General features: G+C 45.6%; 1 protein-coding gene across 4 annotated transcripts in view; it reads left to right on the top strand.

The window, feature by feature from the left end:
* SEL1L3 (SEL1L family member 3) overlaps window positions 1-26,510 on the top strand; it is a 128,917-nt gene that overhangs the window by 43,563 nt on the left and 58,844 nt on the right. For all 4 annotated transcript variants that reach the window (XM_059381997.1, XM_059382016.1, XM_059382007.1 and 1 more), the window contains exons 10-14: window positions 8,316-8,527; window positions 9,775-9,954; window positions 18,468-18,587; window positions 20,343-20,483; window positions 24,062-24,124. In XM_059381997.1, the coding sequence (XP_059237980.1) occupies window positions 8,316-8,527; window positions 9,775-9,954; window positions 18,468-18,587; window positions 20,343-20,483; window positions 24,062-24,124 (716 nt within the window). The remainder of the gene's footprint in view (window positions 1-8,315; window positions 8,528-9,774; window positions 9,955-18,467; window positions 18,588-20,342; window positions 20,484-24,061; window positions 24,125-26,510) is intronic.

Raw genomic sequence — 26,510 nt, 5'->3', positions numbered from 1 at the left:
TCTTGCCGTAAGTGTCTGGCTGGATTTGGAGGCTTTGGATAACTAGTTAATAAGAACTATGTCTACATTCTGTTTTCTGCCGTTGCCCCGAGCTGTCCCATCCTGTTCACTAGTAGACTTCCTTAGAACGTCCTTATCATATTACATTTTTTTGTGTCTGAGATAAGCTCTGGGAATGGAATCAAGTATCAGATGCTTGGCGCTTGGAATTCTGGCTGCGGGAACTCCATGGAAGCAGGAAGAGAGACAAGGAATTTATTTAACTGTGTGAGAAACTTTTTCAGTTGCTCATGGCACAACCTTCCATCCATTTGATCAGTCCACAGATGTTGACCAAGTGCCCCCCGTGAGCCAGCACAGAACAAAAATGGGGCCATGTTTTGAATGATAGTTTTTACGTCAATAGAAAAGACAACTTCAGCTCCATTGTTCCTACCAAGGAGATGAATTTGTGGAATTTTTTTTTTTTTTCCCCAGCACTTTGAAAAAAGAAAACCACTTAAGACAGTGGCTTGTGATTTCTGGTTCTTTGTGACAGAGTCATTTTTTCCTTGGCAGGCTGTCACATGTACACGGCCCCTCCACTCCCAGGCCACTACACGTGCATGTTTCCGACCTCAGAGTATGGTTTCCCCGCACTGTGTGATTTCAGGCGGATCATCTGCTCTCTCACTAAGCCAACAGCACCTTCAAAGGAGAGATGAGAACATTGCAGGGGGTGGGCAATCTGGAGCATTGGCTTCATCCACGACCAGTAGGGAGCAGATAACAGCATTCCCTGTTGCCAGCCTGGCGAGCTCAGAATTGGCCACCACCCCTCCGTTGTTCCCGAAAGTCTGAACTGTGTTTTCCTACTGCCGAAGAAAATTCACCATTTGTACCATCAGTCCTACAGGGCTGTAATTAAAAATATATTTTCTTGTGGTTAAAAATACATGTAATATAAAATTCTTCAGCGTAACTGTCTTTATGTATACTCTTCAGTAGTGTCAAGTGTATTCACGTTGTTGCAAGATCTCTAGAACATTCTCACCTTGTAAAACTGAAACTGTGCCCATTAAACAAGCTCATTTTCCCTCCCCACAGCTCCTGATAACCACTCTTCTACTTTCTGTCTCCATGAACTTGCCTATTCTAGATACCTCATAGACGTGGACTCATCCAGTATCGGTCTTCTTGTGACTGGCTTATTTCACGTAGCATCAGGCCATCGAGATTGTTGTGGCATGTATCAGAATCTCCTTCCTTTTTAAGACTGAACAGCATTCCATCATTTGTAGGTACCACATTTTGTTAATCTGTCGATGGACACTTGGGTTGCTTCTGCATGTCTGCTGTTGTGAATAGAGCTGCTATTCCAGACTGAGCTTTCAATTCCTTTGGCTACAGACTCAGAGGTGGATTACTGGATCATATGGTAATCCTGTGTTTCATTTTTTGAAGAACCTTCATACTCTTCTTTGTAGCGGCTACACCATTTTACATTCCCACCAACAGCACACAAGGGTTCCCATTTCTCTCCTTCCTTGCCAACACATGTTATTTTCTGCTTTTTTGAGAATTGGCCATCCTCGTGGGTGTGAGATGTAATTTATGTTTGTTATTTATGTACTGGGGCAAGTTTGGTTCAATGGTGATTAAGGATGATGCCCTCCTAAATGACATAAGGCTATGAGAGAGCTTCATGGACAGAGAAGCACCGATATATATGACCATGAGGGATAAGGTCGCCTGAATAGAGCTCATCTCACTCTACCTTGAGTTGTAACTATTGGATCCTGTTTGTGTCTCTATCACTCAGGTAATCACACGCTTATGAGGGGAACACAAGTAGTGTAAGTCTCCCACTTCTACTTCCAGTCCACGGTGTCTGCAGTGGTAGTGCTAGCTGTGTTAGGTGCTTAGTTATCGATCCTTCTTCTGTATGACCCTACACAGCACATTTCTGTACCCTTCCCCTCCAAGAGCATACTTCATCCACCTGCATTCCTCAGCTAACCTACAAATAGTTTTCAAGTCCCAACTCAAATACCGCCCCCTCACACCACCTTTTCTGGGTCCCCAGGCAGATAACTTTTCCTCCCATGCTCCCCTTGCCATTTTGTAGATATTTTCTTCACAGGACCTGTCCTACTGCATTATAATTGTGGAATTGCCTGGTTCCACAGTGGAGCTTCTAAGTCTTCAAAGACAGGAATGGGATCTATGTTTTCTTTGAAGTCCCTCAATAAGTATTTGTTGAGTGACTGAATGCACTCCAAATGAGTAAGTGATCTCATTTTCAGTACTAAAAATGTCTTCATTGGGTCAGTGAATCACTGACTGGATGAGAAATTTGACTAGTTGACTAGTTGACTAGTTGACAGGTTCAAGATCTACGCTGGCCAAGCCATGACACTAATCCAGACAGATCGAGGTCTCTGGGCTTATTCATCTTCCTTCTACATTTTTCTCACTTCTTGAACACTTCTTCAGCCTGTTCTCTCTTAGGAGCTGCTGTCCTGGCTCTGAGACACCTCTGCAAATACAGTTCTCTTTCCCAGGTCGGCCAGCAAGCTGCTTTCCAATTTCTCCCCATCAATAAAAATAGCCCAGAATCCTTCTTAGGCACACCCATTACAAAAGAATTCCCCAAATGTAGCCCTTGCGGTTCTCACTTTCATATGTCTGTTATTGAATTGCTGAAGTAGACAGGTGCCCGGATGTAAGACAGCCCCAAGCAAGGTTTGTGCAAACCCAGTTTGGCACCCATGCATTGGATCCCTCCAGCACTGTGGTGGGCCCCAGGGCAACCATAATGAAAGAACTACTCCAGCCCACACAGAACTCTCTGCCAAGTGCCAGGGGTTGCGGAGGAGGGAGGCTTCTTAAATGTTGACAGCTGATGTGCTAACCTTGTATAAAATGCAGCTGTCCCCACTGGTGGTTCCCACTCTGAAGAATCACAGGATGTGTTCCTTGTCTCCCAGAGTAGGCATACCTTTGAATTAAAGATGGCAGCACTCCTCGGGGCACTCAGCTGCCATGCATATAGATGTGGCAGAAACCCTTCCTGCCTCCCGGCATTCCAGAGCCACTGCTCTGCATCTTGATTTCCTGGCTTGGCACGGAAATTCTCCTGTGCCATTCTGTCCCCAGATCCACAGCGGTCCAGACTCTGGGTGGCATCCAACAGGAGACCCCATGTTCAAGACTTCAGGACTTCTGATTGGTCACCCTCTGTGTCATTTCCTGGGGAACCTCCAATTCTTTAGGAAAATGGCTGCTGTTAGAGCATAGAAATTGCCCTATTAGCATTTGGGCTTTTTCCAATGCTAGGATAGTAGGATTCTAGGGTGTATGCTTTTTCATTATTTAAGAGGTGTGCTGGCTATTTCTTTTACTCTCCTGTTGCAACTTCCTCGTCAAAATGGAACCCTTAGAATCCCAAAACCCTTTGAGTGGGGCTCCAACATCCAGGGAGGAGAGATGGTGGGGATGTGGGATTGCTGGTAAGAGGCTGCGGGGCTGCGGGGATGGGAGTGGATGTGGGGCTCAAAGCCAGAGAGCTGGTTTGGGTAGCAAGGAAGGAGGAAAGCTGCAAAGACTGAGTTGCAGGTGGGGTGCCAAGGCAGGGAGGGACAGGTGGGTGGGCCAGGTGAGCTGGCCAGCAGGCCCCTGTGGACATCTGCCCTGAGGCCAGAACTGTTTACTCCCTTCCCTCCCTTGGTTCTGGACAGCTCTGAACCCACGAGCTGTGGTTACAGGAAGTCCAAGGTCTGCCAGCAAATAGGTCTCGGGAGGAGGCCGGGTCTGAGGTGGGCTCGCCTCCCAGGCTGATGCCATCTGCATCTTGCTCCTTTTGTTTTTGTTCGGGACTGGCCTGCTTTGCCCCAGGCTTAGGAGTGCTGAGTGCCGAGCAAGAGGAGGTCCCACGCAATATGCCAAGGGGATGCTGGCCTTAACTGGTTTGCTTTTGACTGTTCCTATTTTCCCCAACAATTGCAATGTATGTTTGGAAACACTAAAATGCAGAGCACGGAAATGGTAGACATACAGTAATGTTTCTTAATAACACCAGGATACCGTGTCCTTTAAGAGCTATTTTCAGTGCCGTTCATTGAAAAACCCTCATCTTTATTTTTATTTAAGAAAGCATACATTATCGTTTTTTAAAACAAATACACAGAAGCACAAAGAAGAAAACAGAGAGGGCCACGCTGTTCCTGCCCAGAGGACCTGTGAGGGCAGCCCTGGGGGAGGAGGAGATGGAGAAAGGAGGGAGGGAAATTATGGGGACAAACCCGGAAAACTTGCATACAGAAGAATACAAGCAGTTTACTTTTTTTTTTTTTTTAAGATTTATTTATTTTAGGGAAAGAGAACTGGAGGGGCTGGCGGTGGGGGTGGGGGTGCGCAGAGGGAGAGACACAGACTCCCTGACTCCCCGATGAGTGTGGACCAAAGACTCCATCTCAGGACTCTGAGATCATGACCTCAGTCCAAAATCAAGAATCCGAAGCCCAGCCCACCGAACCACCCAAGCTCCCCAAGCAGTTTACTTTTGAGAAATAAGCCTCTTCCTTGGGGCTCTGGGGCTCATGGGATCAGGATACAGATGAAGAATATGCTGTTTTTTTTTTTTTTTCTTACTGAGTAAACTGGGTGAGAACTTCCTTTTCTGGTTACATGACATTTTCTCCTTTCACTTCCTCTTCCCTCTCCAACTTGCACTTTGGATGTGTTCCACCTTTTGGAAGCTTGAGGCTAAAAATGACTTTCCTATTGATGCCCCCATCCCTCTCACGAGGAAGGAGTCTGCCTCTCTCCCCAATGCTCCATCAGATGCCCACTCCAGCTCCCCAGCAAGGGCCCACCTTCTTGTTTTCTGCTTTTTGCCTGCGTTAATGATGAGCCTGCCTATGGCCGCCCTATGGTATTGGTATTGCTGTAGAAAAAAAAAAAAAAACTGAGCAAAACAATGCCGCACTCCTGGGGAAATAGGAAGGGTTAAGGAGTTGGGGTGCTGGGCTCTTGTTTCCTTAGCTTCTGGGGCAGGAAGCCAGAAAATGGGACCGTGGCTCCTTCTTCTATTGTGTGTGTGTTTGTTTCAGTATGCCCGTTCATCTCCATAAACAAGCATGTTTTTTAGTTACAGATCGTCTAGAAAAAAAATATGCATATGCTAAACCAGATGGGTGAAATTAACAATTTCATTAAACTAATTTTGAAATTGCCAGTTTATTCACCACTGGTAGCGTGGCTTTGCTTTTCTGGTGCAGTTGGAACTTGAACTTTAAAGAATGTGCAAAAACAGCAGTTTGACTTTAGACTTTTTTTTTTTTTTGCAGAAACTTATTTAGATTCTGCAGAGGAAATACTGATTGGTAGTATTTGGGGGAGGAGTTAGAAGTTTTAATATGCAAAAGAAATAATGAAGCCTTTTTTTTTTTTTTTTTTAAAGTTTTTTTTTTTTTTTTTACAGAGGGAAATCACAAGTAGATGGAGAGGCAGGCAGAGAGAGAGAGAGGGAAGCAGGCTCCCTGCTGAGCAGAGAGCCCGATGCGGGACTCGATCCCAGGACCCTGAGATCATGACCTGAGCCGAAGGCAGCGGCTTAACCCACTGAGCCACCCAGGCGTCCCAATGAAGCCTTTTCAATCTGCTTCGCTTACAGTCTGCAGGTTTTTTGTGCTAAGGCTTTGAGTTTGGTGAAGGATTCCCCTTTTGCTCCCTGTTCTCCAGCAATCCCGGCTACCTGCGCACTCTTGCTAATGATTTCTGGGGTTCTGTGCCAGGGGTCAGCTGGGGCAAGTGTTTCATTTGGAGTTTCATTTGGTTTGAAGTCTCCTCTCTCCTCTGAGCCCACAAAGCTCGTGTCTGCGGGTACTCAGGCAAAACTGATCATCTTGGTTAGGTGTTTGGCAGAGCAGGTGAGGGGGAATGAATCATTAACAAAATGTTAATGTTGCTTTGCTCAGAATTTGCACAGAGGTGCATCTGAGATGAGTACATATTTAAAAGTAAATGTATGAATAGGTAGGAGTAGGATTTATTTTGCAACTTCATCTGAGTGCTGCAGTGCATAACAAATCCAGTGGAGAAGGTTCTTATCCTGCCTAATGGTTGGGTAGGATGGAATTCTCTCAACTATTCAAAGGGAAAATCCAAAATGAGATCCCCAGACTCCTGGTGGAAAAGGGTGTTATTATTCAGATATATCCCAACAGATGAGCAGAGGGAAATGTTCAAGGATGTTCACTGCCACGTTGTTGGTTATAGCAAACTCACTGGAAGCAACCCAAGGGTCTAAAAATAGAGAACTGGCTGGGGACACAGCACTGCTACAGAATGCAATACTAGCAAAGCTTTAGAAAGAATGGGCTTCTAATAGCCGCAGACAAATACTCATGAAACATGGTTAATTTAAACAAGAAAGTTGAGGGTCAGAATTATAGAAGCTTTTGGAAAGAAAAGGCATGTGTATCAATACAGATAGTTGTGTATATGAGTTTTAGTCTGTGCAAAGGGAAAATTCTGGAAGCATACACACCAAGCCTTTAACAATGCTTGTCTTCACTATTAAAGAGGGATCGGGAGAGAGGGCACTTCTGATTTTATTTTATACAAATCTGTATTGTTTGACTTTTTTTTTCATAATTGTGCAGATTTTTCATGAGAGGATTAATAAACTAAGAATGTTAAAAAAAAAAAAGTGAGGTCATTTTTTCATGTTCAGCAAGCAGCTATTGATCGAGAGAGTAAAAGCAGACCCCGCTGTTGCTTTTTGGAATCTAGTAGATGGCTGGGGTGAGGAGTTCCAGGAGCCAGGAGATGAGACTGCCTTGGTTTGGGCAGGGGTGGGCTCCTTTCCCGCAGCTCAGCAGGTGGAAGCACGTGTCCCCCACTCAGGGGGCAGCCAGCCCTCTTGTGTGCTCAAAAGGACTGGCACCAGCTCGTAGCCAATGGCTTGGCTTTTGCAATATCATCCTTGGATCCCAATGGCCTCTGTTTTTAGCATGGACTCTGCGAGGGACTTGCCCTTAAGTAAATCCAATCTCAGACCTGCCCATTTCAGTTTTCCCACATTGGAGATTCATCGCTGTTTACTCCTTAGTTGAGTGCTGATAGAATGGGTCTCTTGTTGCCTCCTAAAAGTTATTAGTAACATTTTTATTTTGGATAGAATGAAGAAAAGAAAAGAAACATGTTGGACATAACAACTTTTAGGCAGATGCAATTTTAGTCTTAAATAAGTTGACCATGTCTCTTTAAACCTAAATAATATCTATACAATCCTATATGGTCCTTTGTAACATATCATCTAATAGATACAAAGAATAGAAAGTAAACATTTGTTGCCTAAATTAAGGAACGAGAGATATGAATGGTGTAGACATACTTTCACCCTTACGTTATAAGGCCATATAACTTGCTGGTTTGGGCTTAAATGCTTATCAGATTTATGGGATGGTTAGGTGAAAGGAAATATCGTACAGCTGAAGGCAGTTGCATAGAGAAGGATCTACCCATATTGGTAAGGTACTTATTAAGACATCTGGTTGCCTATTCATCAGCAAGTCGGTGCAGCAGAGTAAGTAGGAACGGCTTTCATGCCTCGCAAAGCTGAACTCAAAATTGGGCTCAGCCACTGGCTGGGTTTTGTAATGTCGGACAGGTTAGTTGATGTCTCCAGGCTTCAAACTCCTAATTGGAAAAGTGAGGACACTAATAATAGTCCTACCTCATAAAATTGTTCAGATTACATGACATAATTTACATAAGACACCTAATCCAGTATTTGGCATTTTGTAAGCCCTCCATAAAAGTTGACTCATTCCTTTCGTTGTATTTAGAAACCCTCAAGAAAAGCTGGAGGCAAAAGATAAGAAAGCACCTCAAAATAAGTTTCGTTTGCTCAACTCTTTAGAGCAGCACCTGGGAACTATTTCTGAGGTAAAACACGTTCTTCTTCCGAGAGTCTCAGAGAGAAAAAAAAGTCTCTCTGGAACTTTCAGTGGTCCTGATTTGGTGGTGAGTTACACTGAGTAAATTACTCTCTGGAGGCTCTTTCTCAGCTATATATAAGGCATATCCTTTTTCCCAGGATACTAGGCTGTCATTCAGTGCCAAAGAAAAAGCTATTTGCAGAATGACACCGTGGCATCCCTGAAGGGTTTCATTTACCTCCCTGGAAGGTGGTCTATTTCAAGGCTCTGCAGAACAAGCCATATTAATAACTCAGGTGGTTTAATTGGCTTTTCCCTCTTCTTTCTAAAGCCACGTCGATCCCATGGTAATTAATTGTGTGTGCTGTAAATTGTGGTTATTTACAGTGCCAAGGAACCAGAATGAATCTGTATTAGAAATCGGCGGGAGGATATTTGAGAAGGCTGTAAAGAGACTCTCCAGTGTTGATGGTCTTCACCAAATTAGCTCTGTAGTCCCCTTTCTGATGGATTCTAGCTGCTGTGGATACCATAAAGCATCCTACTACCTCGCAGTCTTTTATGAAACTGGATTAAATGTGCCTCGGGATCAGCTGCAGGTAGAGTATTTCATGGGTTCCAGGAACATCAGTCACCTGCATTATATTTGCAGAGTAATGCTCTCATACCCCAGGTGGAAGATGGACCTGTTCATGCTCCGTGGAGTCCTTTAAAAATCTTGACACTCAAGAAAAACATCCTAGAGCTCCGTAAAGTTCAGGATCTTCTTCTTTCAGAGAGTGAGAAAGGGCTCTTCCTTTCTGGACACAAGCTGGGGGATACGACGATGTACTCTAAGGAAGAGTTGGGGCACTCCTTCAAGAATAGGGGCCTCTCACCCAGTTCTTCTAACTACTTAACTCTTTTGGCTGTAGGACCATTATCCAGCATGACTGGATAGCTTAGTGAGCTAAGTGAAGTCATTTGGACCTCTAAGCAAGGACCACCAGCCTTCTACCATCAATTCAAAAGCCATAGCAGACTGTTTCCTTTGTGGTTCTGAGACCCAATTAATTACGCCATTTGCCACATTTGCGATCCCATTTATATAAGTGCTGCAAGTGGTTCCTGATTACTTTACGTTTTCAAGTCTGCACACAGGATTGTTTTTCTTGGATTTGAAGAAATTTATGTTGTTTAAATCTGCCCAAGGAGTTCCATGTTCCTTCTATGTGACTGCCTTTTGTATGTCTCTGGCTTATTGGAGGTTGTGACTGATGGGATGCTTTCCTGAGTCCCCAAGCAGTCCCCCACAAAGGTAGAAGAGTGAAGAAGATTGTAGCCTTGTCTCTGTCACAAAGTGGCTGGTGGGCCATAGACACATGACTTCAAGTCTCTCTCTCCCCTCTTTCCTCTACTTTGCAATGAGGCTGTTAGACCAGCTGACCTCCAAAGACCCTTCTCAACACTAACATTCTGAGAATGTAAGGTTAGGACATGGCCACTATTCATATCATCTGTCATAGGTGAGGTAGGTGAAGAGGACCAGGAATCCTTAGAACAGTTGACAGATACACAAAAAGATTCTATGAGAGAAATCAGGGGACAGTCCCTGTTTTCATGGAGGGAAGGGCCAAAGTCAAAGAATCATAATATTAAGCATTAAGAAGGACAGAGAGCTAGAATTTGTAAACCATTAGAAAGTTGCTGTGGTTTCTTTCCTAAAAAATATTTTTAAAGGCCTGTTAACCTGTTTCTGGAATGACTAGGTTCATATATAGGAATGGGGCCAGATGACCTTTAAGTGTGAGGATTTTATGACCTTTTCTACAATCCTGTGAACACTTGGTAAATTTCTTCCTAACAGGGCATGTTGTACAGTTTGGTAGGAGGCCAGGGTAGTGAGAGGCTGTCTTCAATGAATCTTGGATACAAACACTACCAGGGTATTGACAACTACCCCCTGGACTGGGAGCTGTCCTATGCCTACTACAGCAACATTGCTACGAAGACACCCCTTGACCAGCATACACTACAGGGAGATCAGGTAAGATAAAGAAGTGGGTGGAGATGGTTATAGCCTGTTTACGGGGGCTTCCTGAACAATTTTATACAGCGTCTGCACCTGTGGCCGGCTCAGTTTCAGGTCTTCAGAGGATGCGCATAATTGAATGGAGAGAAAAGCTATCTTGCACTCTCCAATTCATATTTCCTGGCTGTGTTCTTAGGCTGGATGCAGGAATATTCCTACACCCATGCATGAAAAGCTCTTCATGAGCCAAAGAACCACCATGGGAAGAATAGGTTTGGCCCTGGACAGATTTCAATTTTGCAAAAAATGTGTACCAGAAACATAGACACCTTTTCTTTGTTCCAAGACCTTATAAGGGGGTGGGTCTGGAGATATTAGGGATTGGGTCAAATTGAGCAGGGGCAGTAAGCCAAGGGCTCCCATCAATGTGCAGCCAGCAAGCAGGGTCTGGTGTAAGGAAGCAAGCTCCATCCCCAGCTATGTTCCCAGTGCTGGGCACCTTGAGAAATATCTGTCCCCATCGTATGAGCCTTGTTAGCTCAGTGCTTCCAGGTGACTGACAGGTGATATTTGAAGCCTGCCTCAGCCAGATTAAGGTTACCTAACTCTAGCCTTTAGTTCCGTAAGCTTCCAAATCTTATTGACTCATTGGGCCAAGATATCTGTGACTCACTTCTGCCAAAAAATACATAACATGTTACATTGGATCGACTGATGGTTTGTTTTGAGGACCATGAATAAAAGGGTGTAAGCAGAAGTGCTGGTGTAAGAATTCAAGGAAAGCTGCCTCTACTTGAGGCAGGTCTGCATTCCGTGGGAGTAGACTATGGCGAGGTTGGCTTCTTGAAAAGTATTTGTATGTATGCTCTTTATCCAGGAAGGATTTAAGAGGTTTTGATGGTCATAGCCTTTGAGGTGGTCAAGTTGAGAAGAAATGCAAGCCACCTCTACCAGGAGTTGGCAATTTTTTCTCTGTAAGGGGCCAGATAGTAAATATTTCAGGATTTGCTCGTATAGTCTCTGCCAGGGAAAATATATGAGCAAATGGGAAACCTGGGTTTGTGCACTGTAAATAGTACATAAGCTGCATGGCTGTATTTGGCCCCAGTGGTGGCCATAAACTCTTGATTGCCCCTGCTTCTGTTCGGTGAGCCCAGGGGATATGCCTGGCTAGGTGAAGATCGTGGAACTTTAGCCTCAGCGGCTAACTGGGAAATTGTCTACTCACTGGTCTCCAGTGCTGCCCTTGGATTGCACTCAGAAATCCATAATGCAGCAAATTTGCACTTTGATGATTGGGAGTGGATGGCACCTAGAAAGGAAATAATGAAATCTACAGTGGCCACCGTATGGTTTCAAAATAAATGACTCAAAGGTATATGCTGTCAGTGACCATTAAAATTGAGTCGAACTATGAAACACCAAATGACCATCTATAGAGCCATTCTAATTCCGTCAGAAAATGGTGATTTCTACTGAATAAACTCACATAATCTTGTCATTATTGTTTGTATTCCCTCAGTGTATATAAGCTACGTGAAAAATTGGACCTCAGTTTGACAGGAATTAATTTATGAATCCATAAAGTTGTTGTTGTTGTTCTTTAGAAAGGAATTATTCTGAAAAAAAAAAAAAAATCTGTACAAAAAAAAGAGCCCCAAAATCATAGTGTGGTTATTCTACTCAGCCTAAATGTGTTAATAATGTCCTCTATGTATACATTATACTTTTAAGAATTCTAATTCAGCATAAATTAGCAATGGGGAATGGCATGTTGCTAACAAGCTCCTTTTCTTTTGAAGATTTGGCACATGCAATGTTACGATTATGAAAGAAAATGTTTAATTGGTCAGAACCAGGGAAGATGAAGAGAGGAGGTCCATCTTGCAGCTGAAAGTCGTGTGATTAAGAATCACAGATAAGAATTATACAGTTAGGAGAGTTGTATCCTTGCTCATTTTCTTAAGAATGTGTAATTAATGGCTTCTTGAGAATTTAAACAGGTGTCATACATTGATTTAAATGTCCTTTTGTTGAGAAATCTATTAATTCACCAGCAGCACGTAACAAATGAGGAGATACGGAAAGGCAGACCTCTAATTAACAAACCAAGGATTCGTCAGTAACTCCTTCCTTAATTCTTGCTTCATTTTCTCTTTTATGTAACTTGTGGTTTACATCATTTCATCTTCTTTATTCATAATCCGCTTCATGGTGACATGATTTAGCAGGACTCTGCCTCCGGTGAAAGAGAAAGAAGCAGCTAGGTTTTGTTTGTTTTTGTGTCTTAATCGCAAATGAGTTTCTTTCATTCTCACTGCTCCTGGGAATTTGGTCCACTGGGTTTGGTCCACTGGGTTTGGTCCCTAGCTTCCTCACTGTGCACCTGCTAGAGGGGCAGGGGTCTCATCCACATCCCTGGTGTCAACTGCCTTCCACATACTGATGACACTCAGACCTTCTTATCCAGCTGAGATTTTCTTTCTTACGTTCCCCCATCTACAATCCTAACACACTGTGACAGCAACACGCCACCTCCCCTCTCTGTCCCCCAAAACTCCTCCATGGGCGAAGCCACTGTCTGTGGTGCTGGCAGCCAAGGAGCCGCCCTGTCCCCCATCATCCCATCAGTTACAGTCCTCCTACCTTTACCTGCCCATTTCTCTCCGATCCCCAATCCTGCTGCCCCAGCTGACATTTGTCCCTCATCATCTCTGCCCTGAGCCACTGGACAACCACCTGGTCTGGGCTGAATCGTGCCCACCCTTTCCCATCCCCGTTGAAGCCCTAACCCCCAGTACCTCAGAATGTGACTCTCCTTGGAGGTAAAGGCTTTAAGGAGGTAACTCAGTTGAAATGGAGTCATTGAAGGGGGAGGCTGGGGTAATATGGCTGGTGTCCTTACAAGAAGAGGGGAGTAGGACACAGATAAAAGAGCAGGATGACCACAGGAGGACACAGTGGAAAGGTAGCCATCTGCATGGTAAGGAGAGAGGCCTTAAAAGAAACTAAACCTGCTAATATCTTGATCTTGGACATCTAGCCTCTAGAACTTTGAGAAAGTAAATGTCTGTGGTTTATGCTGCCCAGTCTGGGGTGCTTTGTTGTGGTGGCCACAGCAAATCAATCCACATCCTGACTGGTCTTTCTGTCACTGGATTTGTCCCATCCATTCTCTTCTCATTGAGGCAAAGCAGGCTGTCCACAGTCGAGGGTCTCAACCTGGTGGCACATCAATTCACCTGGGGGTTTAAAGAATAGCTCTGCTCAGGCTTCACCCCGTGGTCTTGAAGTGACAGACTGGAGAGGCCGGGGCATATGTGTGTATGTGTATGTGTATTAGTTTGACCTTTGAACAATGTAAGGGTTAGGGACCCTGATGCCCCCACATATTTAAAATATGTTTTATTTAAAATACTTAAAATTTTATAAAAATATTTAAAAGTCCACGTATAACTTTGACTTCCCCGAACTTTGATAGCCTACTGTTGACCAGAGCCTTACAGATAGCATAAACAGTCCGTTACACATCTTTTGTATATGTGTATTATATGCTGTATTCTGACAATAAGGTGAGCTAGACAAAAAGTGTTATTAAAAAAATAATAAAGAACAGATATTCATAATACTGTATTTATTGAAAAAAATACAGACTTGTAGGTTCAAGCCTGTGTGGTTCAAGCATATTTAAGAAGCTCAGATGCTTGTAATGTGCAGCTGGAGTTGAGAAGTGCTGACCCACAAGATCTCAGCTCAGCTGGTCGCTTGGCATAGGAGGCTTTCCCTGATCTGCCTTCTGTTTCTCCAGCCTCAGCTGTCAATAATCCCTGCTCAGCCTGTCTGCTCTGGTGACACCATACTTTTGGCCACAGGCTGCTGCTCACACCTCCTGGCCTGGTGTGGTCTCCTCTGCCTGGTTTGCTTTTCCATACTCACTCCCCTTTTCCTGCCTGCTGACCCCCCTACTTGAACCCTGGGCTCAGACATCACCTCCTCCTCCAGATGTCCTGTTATGGAGGGAACATGGTACCTGGGTATACCCCTGTGATTGCCTTTAGGATGGGTGCTAAGGACAGAGTCACAGAGCTGACTTCCCCAGGAGATTGTAGGCTCCCTGACACAAGCTCCTTGTCTGTTCACATCTGAAACCCCAATGTCCAGCACTGTGCTTGACACACCGACGGGTTTGCCGGTGGGACAGTAGATGGGGTAAGAGTGTGGTGCATCCAGTGACAAACGTGGAGTCATTACACTGTCCTGTTGACTCTCTGGTGCTATTTGATGCCACCAGTGTTCAGTGGACCGCAAGCACCAGGAGCTCTAGGCCCCTCTCACTTGGAGCCTTTCTGTCCCCTGGTTGGGAATCTGTAAGGACAGCTGATATCACTCCATTCTTACTTGAATAAAAATCTCTAAAATGTTAAATTTTAACAAAGAAAACACACACCCCTTCTTGGGAGCCAGGCATGATAGCTGACTTTAAACATCCCGAGAGGCAGGTTCTGACTGGCGGTTCCCACCGGGCTTGTGGGAAGTAGCGAAGGCAGGCAGTTTAAGTGTAGGCTCCTGAGTCCCTGGAGGGTGGGGTGGAGGGGGATCTGGCTAAGCCGTTGTATCTTGCAACTCTGGAGAATACAGGGGCTCGGGAAAATGCAAGCTACCCAGTTGCAAAGTCGAGGTTTTCAAATTCCTGCCCTGTCTTCCTTCCTCTCTATCTAGTCTATCTCTGTCTCTGTCTGTCTCTCCCTCCCACTTCTCTCTCACACATTTCCCTTGCTCTGTCTCTTTTTTATTTCTCTCTCCTCCTCTCTTCCTGTCTCCACCACTTCCCTTGCCCTCCCCAACCCCTCCCTACCTTCCTATCTGCCCTGCCTTGTGCCCAATGGCAGACAGCTGATACGGTGTGAGCACGGCCCTTGTAGCCGGCAGGCTGAGCAGAGGGAGTGAGTGTAAAGCAGGGGGACGGGCAGTGTGGCGTCTCCTCTGACACCGGATGTGGGGGCTCTGAGGACAGCACGGTCTCCAGACAGTGGGCCCCCTCTGACCTGTTCAGCAGGCCAGGATCTGAAATATTCATTCTAGAGACCTTGATTTATAACACAGCAACAAACAGAACCCCTCAGAAGCCGCAGAAATCCCGGCACTGGTCAGCGTGGGGCCTCTCGGTCCCTGGCCACCTCTACCCAGCTCTGGCCCCCACCCCTCACCCCGTCACTCTGCCCAGCACAGCTTCTCCCTGGCTTGGGATGTCTCCATCTGAAGCATCATTCTCCGGTCACAAAACATGGTTCGAATGAATGAACCACTATGCATTGCTTGCTTGTTGTGGTTGTTCCTTCATTGGATGTCCTTGTAGGCGGTGGGCTTTCACAGAAGGCCCCAGGCATGTGGCTCTGATGTGGCGCTAGTGGCCACCATAGTGATTCCAGCACCAAGGAGAAGCCATAGGGACCCCAGCACCACGGAGAGCAACCAGCTGCCTGGGAGTGGCAGACAATTAAGGTGTGGCCCCAGGACCAGTTTTGCCTCATTTGGGTCCCAGGTCTGCAGTTCACTGGGTGTGAAATCTCAGATAGTTTTCCTCACCACTGTCTCCGTATAGCTTTTCACCCGTCAGGTGGGTGCCACGATGATGCGCATCTCACGCGGTCACTGCAGCTTGAGTAAGTGGGTCCACATGACGTGTGCCTAGTGGAGCCCAGCCCAAGGTATGAGCTCTCTGAAATGTTTCCGACCCCACCGCCCCCTCCTCAGATTCTGTTTCTTCCATCTTCTAAAGCATAACATTCTCTAGAGAGACCGTCCCCACAATGGAAGGCCGAGAGCTGCACAGAACCACAAAGTCCACAGGAGGGTGGATGTTCTGAACTGCTGTCAGCCTTTGACGTGTTAGGGTGAACTAAGGACCTAACAAATGATGAGTTCCGTTGCTGAGAGCTTAGCATATGCCGTCCGCTCTGCGAAGCTCTGTATATACCATCTTGTTTGATCCTCATGCAGCCCTATGAGATCAGCTCCCATTTTACAGAGCAGGCAACTGAGAGACTCAGAGAAGCTAAAGAACTGCGCAAGGTCACACAGCAAATGAGTCATGGGGCCTCAGTTTGAACCTAGGCCTTTCTATTATAAAAAAATAATTGCTGACATTATAAAAATATAAAAAATATTTTAATATAAAAATTATATTATAAAAAATATTATTAAAAATAATGGCTGATAGGTTGAATGCTTTTGATATAGCAAGTACCATGCTAAGCTCCGTTTTGTGGATGCAGAGACTGAATCTCGGCTCAGTAAAGTTAGTGGCCCAAGGCCCATGGGTAGTTAGTGGTGAGTTAGAGTTCCCCTTGGTCTGATGTGAAAGCTTGTGCTCTTGATGGCCCCGTCCTGCTGCAAAGCTTGATGGCACGACCCAGATGAGTAGAAGGGGCTGGGCCAGGGGACAGTGATACAAAGGACAGAAGTGTTCCTTCTTCTTCAGAATTATGCCCAGCTGCCCCAGGATCCCCCATAAACATGACCTTTGCCCAGACCCTCCTCATGACACTGTTTGAATTCACTATGTCTCCGGGAAGACAACGGAACATTGAATTCACTATGTCTCCGGGAAGACAACGGAACAGTCTACCATTTGCTTCCTCTCAGATGTATGAGCCCTTCACTGGTGGTGAGGCCCGTGAGCCCCACTGCTGGCCAGCCCGAGTTTGACTCCTAAGTTTGAAGAACTAAATATATGATCTCGGATGAGTTACTTAACTTCTGAGCCTCAGTTTCTACATCAGAGAAATGGGAATATTGGCAGTGATATTCTTATAAGGTTGCAAAGAGTCAATGAGCCAGTCTTGGGCAAAGCATTTAGAACAGTGATATATCCTCAGTGAAACATCAGTGATATATCTTATTGGGATAGATGAGTGACAAAAGTTAAAGAGAAAGAAACAAAATGAGGAGAAGAAAAACAACCAAAAATCAAAATACCCAAGTTCTCCTGTTAAAAAAAAAATTCTAGCTGGGAATTCCATTATTTGAATAACTCAAGCTTCAGCCCAGTTCCAGGCTCATCACAGATAGTAGAGTGTCCCATGGAGTTGGAGCTGAAATGCCAGCTCATTGGCCACACCCTTGTCAGAGTCAAGGAGACAGAGTGGATTCTAGGGCTTTCTTGCTAGAGGGCAACACTATGGTGAGCCTGAAAGCACTCTGTCTTTGAAGTTAAGCCAGCCTGGCTTCTGTGCTTGCCCTACAAAGGGACCATGAGCTCATGGCTTCACCTTTGGGGCCTCAGTTTCTTTGCCTATAAATCGAGGACAGTAATATTTGGGTCGCAGCCTTTGGTGAGGATGAAGTGAGAAATAAAAATTTTAAATATCCGGCACAGAGATGGTTTCAGTAAAAGGTAGTGGGTGTCATTATTCGAACTGTTACTCTTCACTTGGTGGCCTCCCCAGGTGAGACACTGAGCAGGATGTGACACCTGCTGGGGGCTGATTTCCAGCACCGTCCCCACTTTCCAGCTCCCACCCCGCCCCCGTCCCCCAAGAAGGGACCTGCCAGTTTCAGGAATGGGGCTGCAGGCCAGAGTTTGTGAATATAAGGACGTTTCTTAACTAACAAACAAAGAGGGTCAGAAGGGAAATCAGGCCTGGCTCCTTGTCCTCTGAGGCTTCTTTCCCAAACTCATGCAGATCCAATTTTTTTCACCATCTGCCCGTGGCATGTGCAGGGCGTGGGAAGCCCGTTCCAGTACCCCTCATGGCATTGTTAAATAGAGTTCATTATGTGTAAGGAGAGACCGTGAAACAACAGAACTGGTCTCTTGATAAACAGCCAAAATTTACACATCAAAATGAGTCTGATTTTCTTCAGAGGAGTCGGATACCTCGGAGGCTGTGTGCCAATTCAAAACATTTTGTGAACTCTCCCTTTGGGTTCATCCTTAGAGCCTCTAGCACATTCTTGCTCGCATCCTTAGAGTGAACATGCCCTCTTTTTTTCCAGGGTAGATTTAATTTTTGGAAATAGCCAAAAGACATTTGAAGCTGAGCCCGCTAAATAAAAAGGGTTAGTCATGCAGGATAATAACACTTTGGGATAAAAAACAAAAAAACAAAACAGAAAAAAACCCAAGGTTATACTTAGAAAATATTGATTTACCCTTTTTGATGCTGTGTGTAATCTGGCTCTGAAATCAGTAGCGTGAAAGTGGTCTTCTGAACAAGCTTGAGCAGCAGAAACAGAAGTGGAGGAAATTTTGCCCTCCCAGGGGAAATGCTTTGATAGGAACAAAAATGCCCATTTGGATAGATGTGATATGATACATTCATTTCAGAAGAATCTGATCTCGTGGCATCGTGAGCACACCTCATATTTCAATTACTCGTATAATTTTTACTTGAGCAATTGCTAGTTTAAGAGTAACATCCTGGCTCTTGCATGCCCAAGTCATTTGGACATTTCCCTTTTCCCTCTCCTTTCTTCTCCTTCCTTCTTCCCTCCCTCCCTGTCCCCCTTCCTTCCTTCCTTTCCAGGCATATGTTGAGACAATTAGACTGAAGGATGATGAAACACTCAAGGTACAGACCAAAGAGGATGGAGATGTCTTTATGTGGTTGAAGCATGAAGCCACCCGAGGCAATGCGGCAGCTCAGGTAAAAATGTGGTCCACTGCTTTGGAAAGCCTATCGATTATAATAGCCCAGGTTTTGCCACAGTAAAAAACAAAAACAAAAACAAAGAAACAAACCTTACTGGTTTAAAGCAACATGGGTTAGTTTCTTACTCCCGCTACCTGTCTGTTGGGGTGAGCATGTGCTGTGCTCTCGTAGACCCCTCCCCGTGGAGCTAACGGGGGCGTCACTGCAACACAGGCTCCCATAGCCATGGCAGCAGGATTCTGCTCAGAAGTGGCACAAGCCATCTCTCACATTTTACCGGCCAGCGTAAATCACGTGGTCTCTCTTGACTTCGGTGTAGTCTGAAGTCTGCACCCAGAAGGAGAGAGAGCTGCAAGGTTTGTAATCTGTCCTAAAGACTACCATCAGACACTTTAGGACACTGATAGAAATAAAAAAGAAGCATCTTGGGGTGCAGGAGCGATTAGATGGGTATCAAGAAGAAGCCATGAATTCAGCTAGAGGAGTAACAGAAATCAGGTGAAGCATGACCCACGGACCAACCTTGGCTCTTGAGCATGTCTCGTTTCTTGGATGGACTTTTCTGAGGTACCAGGAAGGGCAGAAAGCTGGGAGAACTTTTTCTTTCTGACCTCTTGCCTTGACTGCACTATGAAGAGAAACCCTTGATGGGAAGCAGCTTAGGCAGACTGAACCGGGAGGGAGAAAGCTTCCTGAAGAATGGCCTTAGCTTTTGCTTTGAGCGCCTAATGAGCATACAGAGCGCCTAATGAGCATACAGTGTGGGGAAGGGCCTCTGGGTCTGCTAAGCAGGCAGAAGCCCAGAGATGGGGAAAAGAAAGAAGACAGAAAAGACAAGTGCATTGGCAAGCAAGCATTTCAGAGACCATTTAGTAATGGGTCTCCCACATGTCTGTGCTGACCTTCCTAGCATTGTCAGGAGATACTTTGCTGGAAGTTGTAAGTCCTTGAGTTGGGGTAGAAAGAAAAGGAAATAGAAGAAGAAGCAGAAAGGAAGAAAGACCACAAGGGTCCAGAATGGGGCCAGAATGTTAACAAACATTTCTCCGGCTCCCTTCTTGGGCGTCCGTCCCTAGCCTGCAGTCTTTCTAGCTCGGGAAGGAATTCCAGTGCCTGGTTCTGGAAATGCCTTGGTCACAGTCATTTCCCAGGTGCTCCAGGGCTTGGATGAACTTTCCTGTCCTTGTTCAGCAAATCTTTGTTGTGTAGCTTCCACGACCTTCTACTGAGCTTTGCTGAGTGGGGGCCAAAGGGAGAAAGGCAGACAAATCACATCGTGAGGTTCTGATCCCCAGAGAACTCCCAGTCTTGAGTGTCACGGTGGAATGAACCATGTGGACAAATGCTGGGGTGGGAGGAGATGAGTACCTTCTGATACGGATGTGCACACACCTCCAGGCCACTCATGAGGCTAAGGGGACAGCATGTACCTTCCAAAAGAAAGGTGCTTTGAAGAGAGGAGACAGTCATTGTTGACCAGGTTCCATCCGACTCTGGCCCTGGGTGCAGTAGACTGATTCACGTTCACGTCCAGACATGCATTGTTTCCCACTGGGGCTAAGGACTTGTATTTGCACAAGTTCACCTTTCAGGGCTCTAGCCTCCAGTTGGAAGAGGTCATGTGTCTGCCTAATTCCTGGTTCTTGATATGAAAACATTTTGAACTGGGTTTGTCCTTTCATCTTTTAAAGCCTTATGTTAAGCATTACACAGGAAAGTAATTATTCTCAATTTGCTACTGTCTTGAAGCAACGATTGGCCCAGATGCTGTTCTGGGGCCAGCAAGGCGTGGCCAAGAATCCTGAGGCAGCGATCGAGTGGTATGCCAAAGGCGCCCTGGAGACTGAGGACCCTGCATTAATATACGACTATGCCATTGTGTTGTTCAAGGTAAGAGTCCCTCAATTTGGGCTGAAATTATGCAATTCTTATCAGGCTTCCAGAGCAGTTTCCCATAGGTGTGCAGGCAAACAAGGAGTCTGTAACTGGAGAAATTCAGTATATGCTTCGGTCACTCTTGATGGAAAAGGATATTTTCTGAAAAGACAGAGTCAGAAATAGCCCCCTGGTCTCATTTTTAATCATTAGTCTTGTGTTTGGCACCTGAATTCTCTTTGCTTTTGCAAGAACGGTCTAGAGGAAGCACCCCTATTTTATGGATTGGAAAAAATGGCCAACCAGCCTCTAGAGGTACTGCAAGTTGTCATTGAATTACAGCTTAACCCAAGTGCCCCTTTGGGCTGGCTCCCAACAGTCTGGTCAGTCAAAAACAAAGATCTTGTTTTAAGCCACAGGAAAACAGGGGATGGGTTGAAAGAGCATTCGCCCAGGAGGCAGAGAATGGAATTCAGGTCCCTCCTCCACAGTCATCAGCTTGGTGTCCTTGGAGTTACTTGATCTCATGGGGAAATGGTGATGACCAGAGACTGAATGAGGTAACATAATGAATGGGCTTCGAGAAATGTAATATACTGTCTAACAGGAAATTTTCCTAGTTTGCACTGATTGAGCACGTATTACCTGATTTACACACGGGGAGGCATTAGGATTGCTGTTTGTATATATATGTGGTAATCGAGGTAGAGAAAGGATTTTTAACTTGCTCAAGGTCACACAATTGGTATATTTTAGAGATCTGGGACTGAGATCCCGGCACTATGGCTTCAGAATCTGTGTTCTGCACCCCCAAACACAAGACATCAACTCACCAGCCTTGGAAAAGCAAAAATCTTTTGGTCTCGGTGTGGAAGCCCCTGGGCCCCATGTCATGCCCAAAGAAAGCAGCTGCCCTCAGATAGCGAGTGTCTTCAAAGGAGGGCATGGAGTCACGTGGCCAGGTCCATCTTCAGAACCACAGCTGTGACCACTCACTGATTCATGGCTTTGCTACATTCCTAATCCTCTAACAACTTAAAACCTATTGGATCATACCATACAGTTTCCTAATTTAGGGTCTGGACTTTTCCTTTTTCAGTTGTCAAGTCAACATAGAAATGGTTTGACTCCTAGCCATATGCTGATGCATCCATGTGTTTATTCAATAAACACCCATTCCGGGCTGACCAAATGCCACACACTGTGCCAGAGGGAGGGACAGATGGATGTGTGTGCCATGTCCCCGACCTCAAGGGGCTTGTGCAGTGGTGGGGAGGGCAGGCACAGAGAGGCACTGTCCACCAGACCTGAGGCTGGCCCCTGTCAAGGCCCAGAGAAGATAACAGCATGAATCAGACGTTACTTCTGCCCACCAGGAGCTCACCATCTCGAGGAAGAGGAAAATACAGTAATAAATGACTCTGGAGGTGACGCAATGTCTGCTTTCCCAACCTTAAAGATTTTTGGTTTTCCTGCATTCTAACGAAGAATCCTTCAGGGGGATGAAAGCCCCTTATTGGTATTTCAGTAACGGGAAGATATTACCTGTGGTCAGAAGGTCCCTTTAAGTGTGTTCCATGTGAAGGAGTCCCATGCAGAAGATGACCTTCCAAAATGTGAAGAACAACCATGTGCTCTGGAGCTCCGTGCGGGCATTTGGCGTGTCGTATGATGGTGCCATGGTGACTATGGCTTGTCCAAGACAGTCCAAGCCGTCCCCTCTTCATGACACGAGGATAGCACTTTGACATTTACTGTAGCAGCTGTTTTCCATGAACTCACCCAGTGGACATTACTGAGCACTTACTATGTACCAGGACTTTACATTTCTCTCACTTAACAACTTCCAGGACAACTCAGATTTGGGCCTAGTGCAGAGGCTTTGTGCAAGAAATTATCCCACTTTGGTTTCCATAACAAATATTCTGGAAAATGTTTAGCACTTAGTAATCAGAATACCTGAATTCTAGTCGCAGATCTAACTGTGAGGCTTTGGGTAAAGTCATCCTCCTGTTTTATTCCTTCAAAGCAAAGAAGTTGATAAAGATAAACCTCGAGTTCTACCAGGTTCTAACATTCTGTCATCTTGTTCTCTCTGATGATTTTCCAGAAGTCCAAAAAGGTTGTCCCATGGCCCCATCCAGTTATTCCAAGTAACCTCCATGTCCTTTTTCCTTTCTTCTTCCTCTCGATTAAATGAAGTAATGTTGCATTTCTGAAAAAATATTTTCATCTTCCAACTTTGCTTCAGCTCATCAGTTTCATTAAGTAGGTAACTTCAAGGCTTGGAGAAACTTGGTGTGTATAATTTGACTTTTAGTTGGACTCACAATTTTATTTGGGGTCCTGAAAAATACAGAGACAAACACATCCTGCACAGTTTCTATAAGGAGGTTATGAGTCATTATACGTTCTCAGCACAGAATGGGAACGCCCGGGAAGAAAGAAAGTGTGCTACTTATGAACTTGGAGCGTGGAGTCCATCTGCTTGGGTTCAAATCCTACCTCTGCGTCTCACTCACTGTGAGACCCTGGGCAAGGGCTCAGAAGGGAACACTAGCAGCATCTTCCCAGGCTTGTGGTGAGGATGAGATACAGCAACACAGTGCTGGGCACACTTGAACTAACACAGGGATGTTTGCTTGTGCCGTCTTCAGTAGAGTTAAAAGCTATGTTCCTTGCAAAGCCCCCCACCCCACTCCAAAATTATATCACATGTTATGCCATCAACTGTTTCATCTATGACCAGGAAGACTCCATGGGGTACATGCCATGTATTTGTCAACACAGACGCTTGGTGAGTTTGGTAGCGCCGATGGTTTTCATCCAGCTGGCTTTGCCCACCACCTTTATTGTCAGTCCTATGGTGAGAGAGACCATGAGGCCCTCTCTTGCCCTACACTCAGACCTGCTGCTCCTCCATGCCATCCTCCCCACCCCTCAGTGTGATCCCACAAAGTTCCTCTCTTGTAGCAAGGACCACAGAGCCATTTCTCTCTATGGCGGTGCTCAAACCACTTCTGCTAGAAAAGCTTCATTTTGCGGGAGGAACCTTGTCCGTTTCTGTCAACATCTGAGGCGATGGAGGCCAAGGGGTCCTATCCCCTTCCCGTCTGGCTCCTGAGCTGGTCTGGACACCCAAGAGGACCCGGGAAGGCTGCAAGGTATAGCCCAGTAGCTTCTGGCTGTCCATTGCAGATCAAGTGTGACATCAGACTCGCAAATGAGGCCATCTGCAGGAAACACATCCAGGATGACCAAACTCATTTCACTCTTCTTCAGGGCTTCTCCTGTCAAATTCACAGGAACACCATTCCCTCGGTGATGATGGGGGGTTTGTAGGGACACTGAGCTGCCAAACTGAGATCTGCTGGCCCTGAACCACACGTACAAGCAAAATCATAGTGATGATGAGGAGGAGGATGGTAGATGAGCTCTGCATGTAGAAACCTTGAAGATAAGGCTTTTAATGAAGAAGGCTTGTGTTTTCTTTTTTAAGTATTTTATGTGGAGCACTGATACACCTCCAAGATGTTTCTGAAGGCGCTCTGCGTTTATTTTCTTCATGCTCATCGCTGTTTATCATTGTTTAGGGTCAAGGAGTGAAAAAGAACAGACGGCTTGCTTTGGAGCTGATGAAGAAAGCGGCTTCCAAGGTAACACTTCTGCATATTGTCAGAGGGAAACATTTGCGCCACACACACCCACACGCTCACAAGTCTGCGAGAGTAAATGGCCATCCCGTGGCCCAGCCCCTAGAAAACGGAGTGAGGTGGGAGGGTCACTGCCATCGCGGTGATTAGTCACTTGGGAGCTGCGACACAGACAGAAACCCACCACAATGGGGACAGCAGAATTCAAAAGCTGAACTCACCTTCCAGTCAATAGAATGCAGGCCGATTTTGTTTGAAGGCTAAAATTATAATCACAGGCTGCTCTGATAACAAGCAGTGGGGAGCGGTCCTCCTTGGAACTGAATGGATATATAGATATGCCGCTGAATTAGGGAAACCAAAAGCCTAATTCCTCTAAAGGTTAACCCTGTTGTGTCCAATCCCTGTGCCCTGCCCGTGCTTTAATAATGAGGATGTTTAACAAGTTGACAGCCAGGTTTAAAAATTGCTTTGTTTTGGTCACTATTTACTCTAAGATGTTGTCAAGTTAGCCGGTTTCATGATAGCACTACAGAATGGAGGTTAAATATCGCTTGCGGGGAGGGGGGGTGACATGTACACGTACGTACAAGGTGTGCACACCCACACAAGCAAGCACACTCACAGGTGCATGCGTGTGGATTTGCAAATAAATATGTAGAAACCGCTATAATTCTACAGCCTTGATGGAGTCCTTTATAGCCCTTCTGTCTCTTGAAAGAGACCCCTCCCCAAGGCCGCTAATATTTGCCTCATCAACAAAGAGTCCTCAAGCTGATTTCCACCCCCTCATCCTCCCCTGAGAAGTTCAGAGTCTCTTTTTGTGTGTGTAGAACAGGAGGTTGGAGCATGGAATAAACTGAGAGGCTTTCCGTTCACCATGGTGGTGTCAAGAGGGCACATGACCCAAGAGAAGGGAGCCCACTGAAGAGCACACCAGCTCCTGCCCCCTTACAAGTTAGAGGGCAGAAGTAGCGAGGCTGTTGAATGGTGGTCCTTGAGGGCCTTTAGTCCAAAGCCCTCTAAAACAGGGCTGTGATGGGCTTGCCATGGCAGGTGTGAAATTTGCATCCCTTCAGCCATCCTTAGTGGTGAGCTGATGTCTAATGTGCTTTGTTTGGAAGGGATTCTTTTTTTAAAATTGACATATAATGTATTATTTGCCCCAGAGGTACAGGTCTGTGAATCATCAGGCTTAGACATTTCATAGCACTCACCATAGCCCATACCCTCCCCAGTGTCCATAACCCAACCACCCTATCCCTACCCCCTCCCCCCCAGCAACCTTCAGTTTGTTTTGTGAGATTAAGAGTCTCTTCTGGGGGCGTCTGGGTGGCTCAGTGGGTTAAGCCTCTGCCTTCCGCTCAGGTCATGATCCCAGGGGCCTGGGATCGAGTCCCGCATTGGGCTCTCTGCTCAGGAGGGAGCCTGCTTCTCCTCATCTCTCTCTCTGTCTGTCTCTCTACCTATTTGTGATCTCTCTCTCTCTGTCAAATAAATAAATAAAATCTTAAAAAAAAAAAAAAAGAGTCTCTTCTGGATGGGATCCGGATGAAGGGATTCTTAGCAGAGCTTCGGTGAGGATTGAGGAATGCTGCGTTATGGCCTGGAGTCATCACATCCTTAAGTGTAGTGTGATTCTCACTTATTCACCCGGCAAGGGATTTTGAGGCCCCTAGCCTTTGTCAGGCACTGTGAGGAAGGTCCCACGCAGTTTGGTATTTGGAATGAGCGAGAAGTCACATGGGAGCAAATTTGGTGTTCAAGCTATGTATGTCCAGAGCAGAGTATGATCGGTAAGAGAGAAGACAGGATTTCTTATGGGGCTCCAGATGCAATTCCTTGTGGAGTTCTGCAGATGTTTTGAGGGATGACAGGTGCATTTGGATAAGCTTGTGGCCCCTAGCTTTGTAGCAGAAGTCACTGTGATGTGTACATTCCATAGGCTTGTCCCAAAGCTGGCTCTTGCCACTTTATAGTATGGCCTGCTCTGTTACATCATTGAGAGGCATTCTGCCAGACTTTCCAGGAGACCACCTTGCACCCTGTACAGCGTGCTGTCTGGGAAGAAGGCTTCCATGACTAGGTACACAGCACTGACACCCTTCCCGATGTCAGCTGTCTTGGGAATCAGCTTAGGGGCCTGCAGATCCCAACCCTACTCTCCACCCTCAGGATGTAGGATTTGGATTCCATTTTGTTTAGCACCTCATGTAAAGGGTGGCTTTCATTCGTTCGTCAAATATTTATTGAACATCTGCTCTGTGGCAAGCACTAATATAGGTACTTGGGACACAAAACAAAGATTCCTGCCCTCATGGAGCTTCTCTCTTAATTAATTTATTTTTTTAAGACTTTATTTATTTTTTTGAGACACAGTGAAAGCAAG

The sequence above is a fragment of the Mustela nigripes genome, chromosome 1 (assembly GCF_022355385.1).
Source record: "Mustela nigripes isolate SB6536 chromosome 1, MUSNIG.SB6536, whole genome shotgun sequence".
Lineage (NCBI taxonomy): Eukaryota > Metazoa > Chordata > Mammalia > Carnivora > Mustelidae > Mustela > Mustela nigripes.
The sequence above is the reverse complement of the archived record's forward strand: the minus strand, read 5'-3'. Positions and strand labels throughout refer to the sequence as shown.